Source organism: Protomyctophum bolini, assembly GCF_963924005.1.
Source record: "Protomyctophum bolini genome assembly, chromosome: 4".
Lineage (NCBI taxonomy): Eukaryota > Metazoa > Chordata > Actinopteri > Myctophiformes > Myctophidae > Protomyctophum > Protomyctophum bolini.
Genome location: NC_137865.1, coordinates 32,954,647 through 32,972,796, shown reverse-complemented (window position 1 = coordinate 32,972,796; position 18,150 = coordinate 32,954,647). Strand labels below are relative to the sequence as shown.

The following is an 18,150-nucleotide window of genomic DNA, read 5'->3' as shown; positions in this document are numbered from 1 at the left end:
TAGGGCAGGGGTTCCCAAACTTTTTTGGACCAGGTACCCCTTTTGGGGTAGATATTTTTCCAGGTACCCTCTCATCCTCGCAACACGGATAACAATATATTTCCAACCACAAGCAGTGTTTCCTGCAGGAAAAAGCTTTGGCATGGTGCTGGGCACAGGCCGCAATTTTGATTAATTAATTAATTTGATTAATTAATTAATAAGATGAATACATTAAGATTAATTTGTATTATTGCTCTTGTATTGCTATTGGAGACACTGGGGGGACACTGGGGGACACTGGGCAGGCACTGAGGAGGCACTGGGGAGACACTGGGGAGGCACTCAGGGGCACACTGGGGAGGCACTGGGAAGGCACTCGGGGGGGCACACTGGGGAGGCACTGGGGAGGCACTGGGGAGACACTGGGGAGGCACTGGGGAGGCACTGGGAAGGCACTCAGGGGGACACTGTCTAAATGTAGACGTCTAAATGTAGACGTCTAAATGTAAGTTTGGGAACCACTGCTTTAAACACTTTAGCTTTGGGGGTCCCTGGCATATCTTTTCAAATGGGGGTCCACGGGCTAAGTAGTGTCAATTTGGGGGTCCTTGACATGAAAAAGTTTGGGAATCACTGCTTTAAACACTTTAGCACTTTATGAACATGAACAAAATAGATGGGTCCCCCCTGGAACTCCCTCAGGTACCCCTGGGGGTCCCCGGACCCCACTTTGGGAACCACTGCTTTAGGGTGTGAAAACCATAAGGGTCGCTCTCAAGAGTTAAAGATCTATATAGGCCTGGTGGTTACTGGTTGTTAGCAACTCCCCATCATTTAGCTGGGGACCACCTGGAACCCCTTCACGTCCAGCCCATTTACAGTATTTCTGTTTCATATTAACATAGCATAGCTCCAGGGCAAATTTCAGTTAGAAGTGAATGAAGGGGTTGGTGGTGATGTCACGGTGTCTCCAATTAAGTATGGATTCAACTCTTATAACATATAGGTGATTGAATTATTATTATATTTTTATTGTTTATTGTTGTTACAAGACACAAATAAACAGACATTACTTAACATGAGTTCTACTCTTAAAACAAATACTGTATCCTATCTATCATCACTAGGAGCAGTTGGAATACAATGTTTTCACTCATTTCAATAGTGTTTTTCACATAGGCTAGTATTGTATGTTTGTATTGTATATTTTCACATAGGTATGCAATGGGGCATCAGTGCTATATACAATAGCAGTAGGCCTATGTGTGATTTATATTTATGTAATTCATGTATTTATGTAATAATGTATGACAGATCATGTATTGCAATTGTATCTTATCATCTTTGGAAACCTATGAAGCACAAGTTTAGATTCTCATTTTGACCACCAGGCGGCAATATTGGTTAAACCATGCATTTTCTTCCACAAGCTGTCTTTGCTTGACAGTCAATACAAAATCAAAATCTATGTCTTCATTTGATTTCATCTATCAAAATGACAAATAAGTGAAATGTGTTGTGCCATCGTGTTTCCTTCAATAATTTAACATACTTCAGTTCTTCGGGTGTCGGGGAGTATGGTTGTCACTTGTCAGTCAGCCGACAGACATCATCCTGACATTCACATCTTCAAATTAAACCCCACATTAACTTGTTCATGTGTAACATGTATAGTCTTATATCACTCCCATACCCAGGCCTGCATAGAGACAGTACGGTTAAGTTGTTTAGTCAGCAGTCAAACATCAAGGCTCAAGTGAAACTTTTCTAAATCTCAGACAAACATTTTTCTACACCTGATATTTCCAATCTTCAGTTATGAAGAGTTTTGCATTTCACGCTACATGACTATCATATATATGCATTATTTATTACATGCTATAACACACTTAACTATTAAACCATAGTAAATGTACAACATAACACTTATTTACAGAGCTGTTTATATAATAACGCTGAATGTGATAATATGTGAAAATATCACGAAAGCATACTTTCTGTACAAAATAACATGAATATACTGTTTATTTAAAACAAAATATCAAAGCATTACTGTAAAATAATACCACTCAAAGAAAAGGATGACCGGTTGTCTTAGACCCATCTCGTATGGTGTCTGATAAAACATTAACTGAAATATCTGAAGTAAATACTCAGATTCAAAAGTACAAATTAATCTATTTTCAATACCAATGCATGGCTCGGCTGCATTTATATAAATAAATCCCCCCAAACACACGTAAAGAAACAGAACAAAAAAAAAGAAATACACTTCAGAAATAGTTAAAATAGCCAATCAAAAGCGTCCAACGTGTTGTGAGTTTGCAGATATTTTCACTAAGATTGAAAAAAGGGCATAAGCTGTTAATTCATAATATATTTGAAATGTAAGAATGTAGGCTACTTGAGTACTTGATGCACATTGTACATCAAGGTGCTTGGCAGTCAACCTGCATCATTGGCATGGTCCAGGTGTCTTGACGATGCAGGTGGGAGATGGTCTCTGTGCATGGAGATGAAATACAGGTGTTGGGATCAATGTCCAACCCTTTCTCTACTACAAATCTACAATCCGAAAATATCTTTGAATTAAAACCACATGAAAGCTTACATAGAGTAAGTTGTGTCTCACCATAAAGATAGTTACTGGTTACCGATTACGTATTCAAACAATGCAAGTCACGAAATGTTCAAAATAAGTATTCATTTGATAACTACAACTCAACATTTTATTCACAATATTGCATTCTTGTTTTTCTTGTCTCCACCAGCCGAAGGCATGGTGAGAGCATGTTTTGTGTGTGTGTGTGTGTGTGTGTGTGTGTGTGTGTGTGTGTGTCCGCGTGAGTGTCCGTCCATCCGTCCGTCTGCGTACAGCTAATCTCCACCACAGTTGGCCCGGTCTATGCCAAACTGTGCACACACACTCCCTGGATGCCACAACGGCCTGTTATAGCACCACCATTTTGCACCACTGATTTCAGCAAACTTTATATTACTTGTACACATTTTATCCATATCCATCATGCAATTCCGTATAGATCATATCCATAGTCATGTGATCAATACGGACATGTCCGCTTGCCCTTATTCCATCCTCATTGGCTAAGATTGCCATCCAGTTTGCAGGATTTGTCCATTTTGAACCAAATGCCTCAAATCATAAACACAGCGTGCAGTTTCCATGCAATTTCACATGCACATTCCCACTAGGCAGAGGAAAAAATGGCACTTAAACATTTTCAAATCAGCCTCATGGTAGCGCTATAACAGGCCAATTCCTGTTTTTACTATAACTGCACCGATCTGTGTACAACTTTGCATGCACACTCCCTAGAGACCAAGGAAAAAACTTTGCCCTGCATTTTTCTGCCTGAATGAGGCCCATTCTTGCAAAACACATTTCTCTCTATTACTTGAGTCGTGACAAATCATGACAACAAACACAATATTTTGGACCAAACAAATAATTACAAAGAAGAAAAACAACAGTTCTTTTGGTTCTGTAACCCGTTACAAGTTCTGTAACCCGGGCTCAGGCCTAACTATATTGGTAAACACTGGCCGGTACAGATATGTATTACTGCTATTAAATCAGCACTCATTTGGGCCAGTACATCAGAGATTATAGGTTCTGTTTAAAGAGGGATGAGTACTGGAATATTACAGAGTGAGCAACACAAGTAAATAAGACTCAAAGACCAACGGATATGTTTAAAGAGAGTTGAAATATATTAAAAGTTGGACAAAAATGAAATAAAAGATGAATTTGAGTTTGACAGTGAACAAGCTGCTGTTTCCAGCGTGTACAGTAATGCAAACAAAACACCACCTAATAGACTAGTGGTCAGTCTTGAACTTGTTTCTATCTATTTTATATTGGTACTACTATTTATCCTAAGATTAGGTTATTGAACTGTTGGTTTTAATTTATCTTGAGAAAGTCTAGGTTTGTCCTTGTTTTTTACAGCAATGCTTTAAAACCTGAAGCTATTCATGAAACACTTTTTAATCCTTAATTCCTATGAAATATTTAGTTTTTAAAACTTGAGTGGGGAGTGTTGGCTGGGAGGAGGAGTAGGACTAAGGCCCTATACGTTACACTTTGTTTGAAATAGACACTCATGCTTTCCAAGGTGTGATTTGGGGTCCTAAGGATGAATACAAAATGAATATCAACATCTTAAAACCAAAATGTTGAATTGTGGGTTTCAGCTCACATGCCCTTTTGATTTAAATCAAAAGGGAGGGTAACTACCTGTCAGTGGGGAGTGTTGGCTGGGAGGAAGAGTAGGACTGAGGCCCTATACGTCCTAATATTAACATCCTAATAAACAGAATACTGGGGGCTCAAATTATTTGATTTGGGGTCCTAAGGATGAATACAAAATGAATATCAACATCTTAAAACCAAAATGTTGAATTGTGGGTTTGAGCTCACATGCCCTTTTGATTTAAATCAAAAGTGAGTGAGGAGTATTAATTGAATGAATTGTAATCCCAACACATGAAATGAAAAGGTTTGAACCTTTTAGTAAATTAACCCTTTAATTAAGTCTCAAAAGTACACAGATGTGCAAAATATGTTACCCTTCCTTTTAACCTTTTTTTTCTCCAAAAATATGATTTAACATTTGTATCAAAATGTCTTTACAACAAAACAAAAATAGTATTCACTTGTATCAAAAATACCCTTTGACCTTTTAAATGAAATGATAGCTTAATGCTCAAATATCAGTTCAGTCAACAACATGAGATTTTCAAAACAATAAACAGTGTGACATCTTTTCTTTCCTTTAGTTAGTTGTCTCAGTCCAGTAGAAAGAATGAAATGTCCATGAAACTACCTATCCCTTCAGTTGTCTTTCAATAATCAGTCCTACCAGTTATCCAGATCAAAGCAACAGTTCTTTCAGATCGACTCAGATCGCCACAACTGCTGAACTCTTTCACCACCATTGTAGATCAGACTTGCAACAGTTGAAATCCACTCTTAAAAGAGACAGCCTAAAACAGGCCAAAATGAGGATTACTCTCCATGTATTCACATTAACTATCAGAATAACTGCTTACTCACATTATTCATACAAGTCAATAAATCACAGAAGTATCTTATGATCAGAAATAAAAATAACAATCATGACATTGTAATGTTTGAGAACCATTGAAAATTGAATCAAATCACTCACCAGAACGAATGAAGTTTTAGTTCTCATACTTTGTGAAAGGCATGGATCACACATACCAGCTTTGGTATGACCCGGCCGGGGATCCAACCTCGACCTCCCAGTTTCAGGGCCAACACTCAATAAAGAGCAGAGAGAGGGAAGACAATTGATTGTGGTTTGTCTACTCTGCAGCACATACGCCAGGGCGACCTCTTTGACTCACAACGGTTGACAGATAGATGCTGGTGATTGGTTCTCCCACCAGTCCCCACCCAACAATGTCTCAACTGGGCTGGAGCCCAGTTGAGAAATCCCTCCTGTGGTGATGTGGAGCATCACTACGTACAGCATGTGGAGCATCACCGCTATCTTCAGCACCACAGCAATACTGGGAATTAGAATTTTCAATCAATCAATCAAAACCCTGGCTACCTCTAGTTTTGTAGTTAAATAACCACATTAAACGGTGTCCAAGATATGTATATTATAATAACAATAACATAATAATTCACTTTATCTGTAGCCTATGGCCCTATAGCACTTATTTTAACAAGGTTACAAGGCACTTTACTAAACACATACAAAACTGAATAAGCAGAGTTATGATATGATTAGTGGACACAGATTAGTAAAAAACTGAATTAGCCAATAAATGTTGTTAGGCAGTGTTGTTTTGTGTCATGTCAGACGAGGACTTGATCTGCGAGCGCAACATCTCTCTCTCTGGGTTATTATCATGCAATAACCCATGGACATGGAGAGGAAGGGAGCGAGAGATGAGCCAATTCACACAATATCCTGGTAATTGTGTACTAAAACCAACCTATCAACATTTTGCTAGCCTAGCATGGCTCAGAGTAGCCAGGGTTAAGTAATACAAATGGGAATTGGCTTTCAAAATAGTCAATGGGGCTTTGCCCTCAATGCCTTCAATGACCTCAATACCCTCATTATGACTAAATACCTCACAAAAATGAGTGACACCCACAATACTAGAGGGAGCGACAACAACAATTTGGTAACTCCCATCTTTAGAACAAACATGGGTAAATTGTCTTTCTACAACACTACACTGCCACCAAAGTTTGGAGTCCCCTGACATGGTGACACCATCCCTTAAATATCTCTGGCTTCCTTCAAAAAAGGCCAAAGGGGGAGGTAAATCTCACTTCTCCCAAAGAAAGGTGATGGCTTTCACTGCCTAGGCATCCCCCCTTGATCATATTGTATTGTTATATGAATTGAATAGATAGAAACAAGTCCTCAGGACTTTTTGTTATCAAATGTATGACTGTAGCCGTGCTTTTTTTGGTCTAATAAAGTATTATTATGAATCGATTCTTTAATATTTTAACCTGTTGTGGCTATAACACAATTACGTTATTTTTAATGTATCAACACACATTTTTTAGTGGTGAAGATTTCATATTATGCTTTTATTAAACTTGGCAGTTATGTGGGAACACAAACAACTCTCCCCAGAAAATACCCCATGATCTCATCACTAAACCATGCACATCTCTTTTCCCCCCCTCTGACTCATCCTCTCCACACAGACTTTGGGGCAGCAGGACAAAACTATGTTAGATAAGAAAATGTTCACTAAATTGATTCCTTGTGCACAGGAAAACATTAGATTTAGCTGTGTCCTCATTTCAGTCAATACAACTTTGAAGTTGTTGTTTATCTAGATGTTGTTTATCTAAACTGTAAATTATAACCTATTTGCTTTGTGCGTCAAACCTAGCAACCTAGGGCAATGTGGTCGCTTAACAGGGTTCACAATAGGGCAGGATATAGACTGTCAATTCCACGAACAACTTTTACAGATAATGTCCCAGAAGAATTCACAAGAGACTTGTAAACACTCTGCATCATAATGTAGTGTAGCCTAGCTACTTGCTGAACTGTTGTGGAAATTATTTTATTTTTTTATTCTAAGGGATTTGTAATTTTATTTCTTGCGAAATACAGTTGGCATAGCAGTAGGCCTATTTTGTAACCACTGTTGTAAACATGTTCATACTTTATTGACTATACTCATATGACCCAACTTTCTTTTGTTCACTGAACAAAGTTCCAAAGATAATAATTAAAGTACCGGTAGCCTATTAAGGCCTATACACCGATATGTGTTTTCTTTGATGTATTGGTGCAGACGGTGAGAGAAGACAACATCACCTAAATCTCTCTCTATCTCTCTCTCTCTCTGTTTTGAAAATATTGATGTGAATCGTGATACATAATACATCATACGTACATGTAGCCTATATCAGATAGAAATCCAGACCAGAAAACAAAAGCTATATTGTTGTCTCCACCAGGCCCGAAGGCATGGGGAGAGAGTATGTTTTGCACTCCGTCCGTGTGTGTGTCCTTCCGTCCGTCCGTTATCAGCTAATCTCCGGCAGCGTTGGCCCGATCCATGCCAAACTGTGCACACACACTCCCTGGATGCCAACGACAAACCTCTGCCCCAAATATTCCTCAACGGCCTGTTATAGCGCCACCATGAGGCCGATTTAGGCAAAACACATTTCTGTAGATAACTCGTACACATTTTATCCATACATCACACAATTCGGTATACACTATCTCCATCTCCATAGTCATGTGATCAACACAGATCTGCACAATTTCCCATCTTCCATCCTGATTGGCTAAGATTGGCTTCCAAAGCTCACATGATTGGTCCGTTTCGAACAAAATGCCACAAATCACAAACACAGTGTCCAATTCCATGAAATTATGCACGCACATTTTCAATAGGCCGACATGCCACAATGTTTTCCCAAATCAGCCTCACGGTGGCGCTATAACAGGCCAATTCCTGTTTTTACCTATAACTGCATTGACAATTTGTATGCACTCCCTAGAGGCCATGGAAAAACATTTTCCCTGCATCCCTCCACATCTGCCGGTTATAGCGCCACCATGAGGCCGATTTCTGCAAAACACATTGTTTATGTTAGTCACAGATTTCATCCAAATCTCACGCAAATCACTCTATAAGATCGGTACACATGATCTCTGTAGTCATGTGATCAAGACGAGCCTGTTGGATTCAGATTCTACACTGATTAGCTAAGATTGCCTTCCAAAGTTTTCAGGAGTAGTTTTGTACACAATGCTGCACATGTCCTGCTCATCCAGAATTCTATCCTCAGAGATGCTATGAATGATCACTGATCTGACTCTGCATTTCCTCAACAAAATGAAGAAAATTGTTGCAAGAAACAAACAAACAAAAAAACATGTTTATATAAAACATTTTGCCAAACATCACACACACTCCTATCCTCCTGGTGGAGACCTGTGCCCCGAAGGGCACTTTTTCTAGTTTGTATTGTAAACGTCAACTTACTTTCATTCTGATGGGGACTGTAAAATAATGTTGTAGTCTTGGCTACTAGATAAATAAAGACGGGGCCCAAACAAACAAGCTGTCAGTGCAGTGCCAGTGGGAATTGAACACATGGGGATGCTACGGGCAGGCACAGCCAATGAGATTAAAATGACTCGAGTCTGGACATGCAGGGAGGCTGCTTGAGCGACGTGGATTACATTGATAGTGATTGGTCACGTCGTTCTGAATCCTCCCCAAATTGGTAAACATACCGAGCGTGGGAGAAATGTCAACAGACTAAAGCAGACTCGCCAGTCGCGTCTGACGTGTGTTAGCCTACTAGTTGTTTTAACTTGTTTACTGCATGGGTTGCTAATGTTGTGAAAGTTAGAGAAATTGATCTCTTGGAGCCAGTCATCCAAAGTGACATAATAGCTAGCTAAAGACAAGTGGGACATCGGATGAATGACAAGGAGAAACAGCATGGGCGCAGACAAATAACAGAATAGTGTAATTTTTTGTATTGATTCAATTAATATTATATATATATGCGCGAACTTCGTAATCTCACACCGGTGAGATGTTTCCTCTAGATACGCCATGGAACATTTCTTTCGCAGGCTGCGGCTTCTTGGGTATCTACCACATAGGAGTAGCGAGCTGTCTGCTGGAGGAGGCTCCTTTCTTGGTAGAAAATGCTCGCCACATATATGGGGCATCTGCCGGGGCTCTTACAGCCACTGCTCTGGTCACTGGAACATGTCTTGGTAGGTACAATCTATTGTCTTTCTGTATTAGGCCTACTGTGAAAGTGAACGAGCTGCATGAGCACTGCTGATGGAGCTCTTATGTTTTGCTGGGCCATTGTCGAATAGCCTATTGTAAATATCGATTGATTGATTGATTTAAATATTTATTAACAGTTTGCAGAATTACAGTACATTTCAAGCACAAACTCAATACAAAGACTGTTAACTGTGAGTGGACGACCCAATTAAGCATTACACTTGTTTACAAGAGGGCCCACCATGTTCAATTCATCAAAACATTTAGAGACGTACAAATAGACACTTCTATATAGTCAAAGAACATAACAGGAATTCATCATAAAGGAAGCAAAAATGGAAAAGAAACATAGTCTATACAGTGAGGGGAAAAGGGGGGGGATTCAGATTTTACGGGGCCAATTTCCGTAGGTGCCCTTTGAGAGCAGTTTTGAAGGAGTCAAGGGATTCACATGTCTTAATGACTATAGGCTGCCGCTGTAGCCTACTGAAAACTCCACAAATCTGAGATAGACTGCATGTGGCTCAAGAAAAGCAAATTGTAAAACAAAATACAAAATAAATAGTCTATCCCATATGCATTTTTTAGAGCCACAAAGTATTATCCGATGTTATATCTTATGCATGTTTTCTGATCCTTTATCTTTACCAATACATTTTACATTGTTGGCCCTGTATTCTGTTCTATTCCATTTCATATGTCATTTACAGGAGAGGCTGGGGCAAACATCATCGATGTTGCTAAAGAGGCCAGGAAACGGTTTCTTGGGCCTCTGCATCCAGCATTCAACCTGGTCAAGATAATGCGTGTTATGCTGCATCGTACGCTACCGGATGATGCCCACCTTCGGGCCACAGGCCGGCTAGGAATCTCTCTCACCCGTGTGACAGATGGAGAGAATGTCCTCGTGTCCCAGTTCAACAGCAAGGAGGAGGTAGTACAGGTGAGAGTAGTACTGTATGAATAGTGACAGTGTCAATCAAAAATGTTTGAACATTACATGAGTAAAGGCACACAAACTTTCCATTTAATAAATCCAAGAGTGTAAGAACTTAGTATAGAGTGGAGATCGTCAGTACCGCAGTAGTCTTAAAGCCAGACCAAGCTCATTCATAGCTTCAAGATCTTTTGTGAAGCTCTGTAATGTTTCCATGTCAAGATGTAACCTAAGTGTTTATGCAGGGTAGGACTCACTGAAGATCTGCCAAGATAGTGTCTGCAGAGTGTGAACTATAGTTGGCCTACACAATACACATGTCAGTGTCACATCACAGATCCTATGGATTCTGTAAAACCTATATAGTAAATTCTCAGGTAAATGCTTACTTGTCTACACTCGTTGTATGCATCTAAATCAACTCACATTATGGATGGTTGGTATGTCATAATCTCTTTCCTTTCAGCTTAATTTAAATTTTTGTAATATCGAATATACGGCCACTGAAACTATTCGGCCAAACAGTGTCAAAAAATTCATATTCGGTATTCGGTTCGGTTGATTTTAGAGCAGTTACCTTTTGTAACCTACTGTTTTGTTGAGATGATTCGATCAAAATGCAATCATGTCTTTTGCCATTATCATATAGCTCTAGTCTACAACATAGGTAAAGGTATGAGAGCAATGGTACAAAAACTGCTAAAACAAATATACAATATTAATCATAATTGAGTATTCGGTTTTCGGGCAACTGTTTCCTATATTCAGTATTCGGTTTCGACCAGGAATTTCCCATTCGGTGCATTCCTAATTGTTTTATTTTCCACCCAAAATTCCCAAAAACCAGATCTAAAAACATCAGAAAAATATTGAAAATTGATACCAGGGTTAAAGTGGTTAATGACCAGGTCTGACGTGCACAGCTTTCACAGCGCCACGTGTGATAGACAAAGTTGATAACTTTTTGATCAGCCCATGTATTGTTTATTTTATTGCATTACCGTATAATATGCTTGCTGCAGTTTTCCAGTCATTGACACCATGTGCAAATCAGTGCAATATCATAAAATAAAATAAAAAAACTGGTACATCATGCGGTTAAATGTTTCATATTCTTCCATATTTACCAGAAATTAACTCATTTTAGTCCCCTGGGTTGGAGTTCACTAGAGGGACCCCTTCAAATATTATTTATAAAACAGCTATAAAATGTTCTTGGATCTATGATCAATATTAAAACTCAAACTGTGAATACACTTATGACAGACACAGCAGTTATTTTGTTCAAAATGTATTTATTTTTTATTTGTAATCACTTAAACCCAATCTACATGGTTGACTGATGTCCTCCAGGGATCTATACTTTATCCTTTTCCCCCTCTACAACAAATCTCCTTTCTGAAAGGTCTAGCTCACAAAGCTTCATTGCTACATGTTGTAAGCTTGTATTCAGTGATTAATACATGCCCAGAATAGGGACGCTACGGTTCATGTGGCTAGCAAGCTACACATTCTCCTCTAACCATATATTTTTATTTTGTCTTTAACAGGCATGTATATGCAGTGCCTACATTCCTGTGTACTGTGGCTTCATTCCCCCTATGCTACAAGGTGTGGTAAGTGGATCAAGTATTGTGTTGTTACACATGTGAAGGCATCGCCTTAAAGCCTTTATCAGCCATTATTTCATTTATATGAAATTAGTTAATCATTAAAATCACACCCGTGTGAACTGAGTGGTGTAACAAAAATAAACAAATGTGTAACTGGCAAACACACCCTTTCTTTCTTTTCTTTCTTGAATTTGATCGGACAAAATGATTGACCTTTGATCTTATACTTGAATTGGGATGTGTTCTTGCTGTTTTTTATTTTTCCACAAACATCCTGACGCCCTTTTGACAAAATGTGTTTGTTCTGAATGACGTGTTTGGCAAAAGTGCTTTGCAAATTCTTTGTAGCATAAAGATCATTCCTAGATATTTCACAGGACATTAGGACTTTTCTAGGAACTATCATTGAGCAATACAAGCTTTTGCAACCGGACGCTCCGTACCCCCTAGTGTCTTTGTAATATGTGTTGTGTTGTGTTGTGGTGCGTGCGTGCGTGCATGCGTGCGTGGGTGTGTGTTTGTTACGTGGGGCCTGTCACTAGGATGTGTTCAGAGCAAGAGTGCTAGTACCACATGTGACTCTGTTGGCTCAGGCTTGAGGGTTGTTCTGTTCTCTTCAAACAACCTGATGTCAGTGACATCATGTCACTGCTATTTTATCAGTTGGCACACATCACAGGAATTGCAAGCTTCTTACAAACACTCCAGATTATTCCAAAGTTAAAACATGAACCACTAATTTAAGTGGAATTAATCCTAGTTTTCTATGGAGCACAGCAGAGAGAGAAATGGAAAAGAAAATGCAGAGAACTATGAGACGAAACACAACAGGCTTCGAATGAGATTCACACACTGGCTCATGATGACTGTTTGTCTTTGACTTAGCGATACGTAGACGGAGGGATCTCAGATAACCTGCCTCTGTACGAGTTGAAAAACACCATCACCGTGTCGCCATTTTCGGGAGAGAGCGACATCTGTCCCCGGGACACCTCGACCAACATACACGAACTGCGCTTCACCAACACCAGCATCCAGTTCACCCTCACAAACCTCTACAGAGTCTCCAGGGCGCTTTTCCCCCCAGATCCAATGGTAATTTGGTCACTTACACCCTATTCACCTCTATTCACACACACATGCGAGTTGAAACACACAGAATGAATTGATTGGTGCCTTGTAACTGGCTTAGATGAACTGGAGTTACCTCTATGGATCTGTCTGTCTAATGACAGGTGTATATTTGTGTTTGTTTGTTTTGGGTGCAGATTTTGAAAACCATGTGTAAACAGGGATATAAAGATGCTCTTCACTTTTTAAAGAGGAACGGTAAGTACCAGATATCGTTTGATATTATTCTGCATCAAGCTGGCACGCCTTTTAATCTCTAGTGGAAACCATATCATTCATATAGGCTTAATTCTGTACTGTACTGCAAGAAATAAATATATCCTTTTTCTCATTCCACCATACTGTAATCCTGTTTCAAAAAATATACAAAAATAACTATTAAATAATAGAAATAAATAATATGTACGATAGGAACCTGGAAATTGATTTTCACAAATGTATTTCACATATATTTTGATACAATGCATCCATAATATGACTAATGCTGTTTGCATAGATAGACTGCACTCACTAGAACTTTGTTTCATGTTACAATTATGTGTTTACTTTGTGGAATATTGTTGTGCTGCCCCTGTGTGGTAACTTACATTTTGTAGACAGACCTTAATTATAAATCTTTGAACAGATTCAGTCGACTACTGATCAAAGATGAGCATATCCTTGACTTACGAACATTTGAATATTGTTTATTTATTTTTATTTGTTTGCAGGATTGCTCAATTGCAACGGGCCTCTCAGAAGCAGACACTTGCTGGCCAATGGGGAAGAAAACGAGGACGATGATGATGATGATAATGAAGGCGAGGAAGAGGAGCAGCCAGGTGCAGAGGTGGAGGCTCATCAGTCTGCTGCGTCCTCAGAGGAGCACATCATGGGGCGCCTCCCACCCCAGCTATACAAAGGTTGTGCCCACATGCATGCACAAATACAATCAGTACTTTCTCTACAGCACCGGTTCCCAAACTAACAGCAGGGTCGGTCGGGACCCATTTTTATGGGACCCTTTATTTTGTTGTTTCCTACATTTTGTTTTTAATTATTATCATTTCAAAACATCAAAAACATTACCAAAAAAAGCTATGATTTTCCTGAATGAATGACTAAATGCAATGAAAAGAAATTCTATAAATTAGAAAACACATGAAAATACGTGAAAATAGCCGATCTGCAAGCCCACAACGCGTCGCATCGCGTTGCTGTCGGGCAGCAACCCTGATTCTATATATCAGTGCTATTGAACACCCTTTATGTCTGTGTGTGGATTTTTACAAATTGAATCTCCCCTTTAATGGTCAAAAACCTTCTAACTCCACTTGAGGTGTATTTGGGTAAAGTGATGATAATATAAGGAAGGACACATTCAATTATCTGACAATGTATAGTAACCAACTTTCAGGATTATTATTGTTCTTCATTCCTAACTGAAAAGTTAATATTTAGCTGGTTTATGCCCGACAGCAGAGATATAATACTGTTGCATAGACAATAGATTACTATTTTTAGTTAGTCTCGTGCACAGATGTATTGACTCTGACTTCCTCCATAGCTCTGGTGGAAGCGTGTAAGGAGAGGAGGAGCCTGACCCGCTCTCTAAGTAACCTGCTTCCAGTAAGGTTGGCCTCTACTTTGATGCTTCCCTATACTCTGCCTCTGGAGTCTGCCATGTCCTTGACTGTCAGGTAAGACATCACAACTCTACTCTCACTATTCCAGACACTATAAAAAAGGGTTTAATATTTGATAGCTTCCCGTTTCCATGAGGCACGTGTGCTGGGACAGAGACACCCATTTTATTGTCTCCATCAGGCACTCCGTCCGTGTGTGTGTCCGTCTGTCCGTCTGTGTACAGCTAATCTCCGGCACTGTTAACCATGGTCGATGCCAAACTTTGCACACACACTCCCTAGATGCCAACGATGAACCTCTGCCCCACATTTTCCAGAACGGCCTGTTATAGCACCATGAGGAGGCCGACTTTTGTAAAACACATTTTTGGATATTACTCCTCCAGATTTTGTCCAAAAATCCCGCAAATTGTTACACAGTATCTCTATAGTCATGTGTTCAAGACGGATCTGTCTGATATTTCATATTCCATCATAATTGGCTAACATTGGCTTTCAAAGTTTGCAGGATTGCCCCCTTTTAAACAAAAAGCCTCAAATCATGAACGCAGCGTGCAATTTACGTGAAATCTTTCACGCAATTTCCTATTAGGCTGAGGAATATTATATATCCCACCCTTTTCACATTGGCCTGTTATAGTGCCACCAATAGGTGGATTTTTGCGAAACACAATTTTGGAACAAAATGCCTCAGATCATCCAATTGCCATCAAAGTTGTAAAAACAAATGGCACCCTTTTCACATTGGCCTATTATAGCGCCACCAGGAGGCCACAACCTGACATTTGCTCCGAGGGGCACTTTTTCTAGTTCGATACTGCTGTCTCGAATTTTGGCCAAATATGAGAACATTTCAGTGTCCTGATTGATTATATAGGCTAGATTAGGGGTAGTTTAAAAGAGCAAGAAATATGCGCTGGCCATACTGGAAAAATAATTAATTTGAAATCTAGATTCAATATTTCCTGTTTATTTGTTTGTTTGTTTGTTTGTTTGTTTGTTACTGCCACCCATAGTTATGCACAGGAATCACAATTTACACTCATCTTTACTAAGTTATTGAAGTTTAGGTGTTCTCAGCCACAGGTTGACTAACAATTAGACCAGCAACAGTTGAAACACATAATGGCGTGTCTTGTCTTTAGACTTTTAGAGTGGATGCCATACGTGAAGGAAGATGTGGTTTGGATTCGAGAGCAGATTGCCAAAATGCTGCAGGGTGTTCTACGTCAGGCCTCCAAAAGCATCTCTCAGCATGTATCTGCCAGGTGGGAGACTGTCTTCTTCACACACTCACGCACGCACACACACACACACACACACACACACACACACACACACACACACACACACACACACACACACACACACACACACACACACACACACACACACACACACACACACACACACACACACTACTCTACTATATTTACTGTAGTGAGGGGCACTAATATATTAAAGTCTAACTCATGTTATTAGGTGATGTAATGGTGATGTAAAACAAACGGTGCCAACACAAACATTAATGCCATTAACAATAAAGAGACAATATGACGTAATGAGGGACAATATGATAAACATTGAACTAAAAACAAACATTAAACCTGTATGCGCCCCTCAAAAATACAATAAAACAAAATCGAAGGAGATGTCAGAAAAGACACGATTCACAAGTGTCTTCGTATGTATGTGTGTCTATTCCTCATTATTCCTGACATCATCACCCTACGTCATCATTGGCACCACTCACTTCACACTGTGAATTATTCTTAAAGCTCAATACAATATAATTATACCTGTAATGTTTTCCTGTAGGTTTTCCTGTCAACTAGAGCTGCATCACTACCAGTCTCTCCCAGCTCATGTTGGTTCTTCCGGCCTGCTCACCTGGGTGAACGAAGGAGCTGGTTTCTCCGTCCTACACGTGCTCATGCTCCTGGACCAGTATCAGAGACAGCTGCTGCCCGAAGTCTTCTCCATCAACATGGACCTGCAGGGCTCCTTCAAAAGCAGCCTCCCCACACCGGACACGAGCACTCCATCTGTCCTCTCCCTGTAGGGCAAGACCACTCACCCGCACTGCCTAACCACTCCTCTCTCAGCGGACTCGACAGCTCTTAACACGTTACCTGCCAAGGGAATGTTTTATATTGATTAAGCTGAGTCTAATTTATACTCTGTAATACCATGGTGCCGCTTGCCAAAATAACGGCTCTACATACTAACAATGTTGTTAGTTTGTAGATATTTTTTTTCTGTTAAACGACAGCTTCATGCGATGGAGTATGAATTAAGCGTCAGATGTCCCATGATGCTCTGCTGCTGCAGATGTCTATGAAGATTCTAAGATGCATCGGAGACTGAGGAGACTGAGGAGGCTTCTAAAGAGCGCACAGTGTTTAGTAATGTTTTAACCTCCATTTGGATTTTGGAAGCATCTATACATTATATTATAATCACTTTTGCTGTTACAAAAGTCAAACAAATCATTATTTTACGATTGCTGTCTTAACTGTTAACTGTTTTGAACTAGATCAAGCAGTATAACAAACAATGTCAATGTCAATGTGTTATGTTAATCAGTGGGAGGCCATCTTTATTTTAAATGGTGTCTTTTTTGCCACTACAGTATGTATGAGGAAATATTACGCAAGATTGCTGTAAACATATAAACATACATAGACAGCTACAGTATGTTCAAGAACTGGAGGATATCACAAATGAACACTTGAACTGTTGTCTTTCAGTGAGACTGGTGTTTGTGTATTATGAAGTGTAGTCGCAGTAGTAGTTCAAACAGAAAGTATCTGTTGCATCCAGGTCACACGCACACACACACACACACACACACACACACACACACACACACACACACACACACACACACACACAATTACACAAACACAGTGATGGATAAATGTAAACCTCTGTGATGACAGAGGTCATAAAGTGTCAATGCAAGTGTCAATGCAGTGTTATGAAACATATACAGTACAGTTCATATGTTATATTTTCTTGTTTTGGTTCATGTGTGGAAGGTCTGTATACTGTAAGGCCTACAGTAGTTATTATTACAGGAAACATGCAGCCTTATACTTATGGACAGTGGATACTCATCCTACTATAGACCACATGTGTGGTCAGTGTGGAGCGTTATTTCCAGATAGAATGTCTATGAATATTTACACAATATAAAATTAAGTTTCCGAACATTAGCTATGTCAATCAAGATTCTGATTCTGATGTTGGCTGATGTTGATGATTCTAGTTTGTGAAAGCATATATAATAATGATATAAAATGATAGTCAATAACAATATTAGTGTCCTGTTCCTCTAGAAATACTATTAAAGGGAAACTTCACCCTTTTTGCACTTTCCTGAGGTCTTTATGTGTGTAATATGTGGTTTTAGATATTTTAGATTTTAACAGTGAGCCCAGTAATAATAATAACAATAATACATTTTATTATAAGGCGCCTTTCAGGGCACTCAAGGTCGCCGGTGTCTCTGACGGTGTTTCAGTGTCTCTGATGTCATGGACCCTGGAAGTGAGCCCAG

The 18,150-nt window shown here is 39.5% G+C and overlaps 1 protein-coding gene across 1 annotated transcript; it reads left to right on the top strand.

Moving 5' to 3' along the window:
* The first annotated feature begins 8,827 nt into the window (after positions 1-8,827).
* pnpla2 (patatin-like phospholipase domain containing 2) lies at positions 8,828-17,806 on the top strand. Its single transcript, XM_080761325.1, has 9 exons — positions 8,828-9,263; positions 9,993-10,225; positions 11,770-11,835; positions 12,718-12,927; positions 13,101-13,161; positions 13,674-13,865; positions 14,510-14,642; positions 15,734-15,856; positions 16,407-17,806. The coding sequence occupies exons 1-9, from the start codon at positions 9,077-9,079 to the stop codon at positions 16,648-16,650; spliced, it is 1,449 nt and encodes a 482-aa protein (XP_080617451.1). The 5' UTR covers positions 8,828-9,076; the 3' UTR covers positions 16,651-17,806.
* Positions 17,807-18,150: the final 344 nt, after the last annotated feature.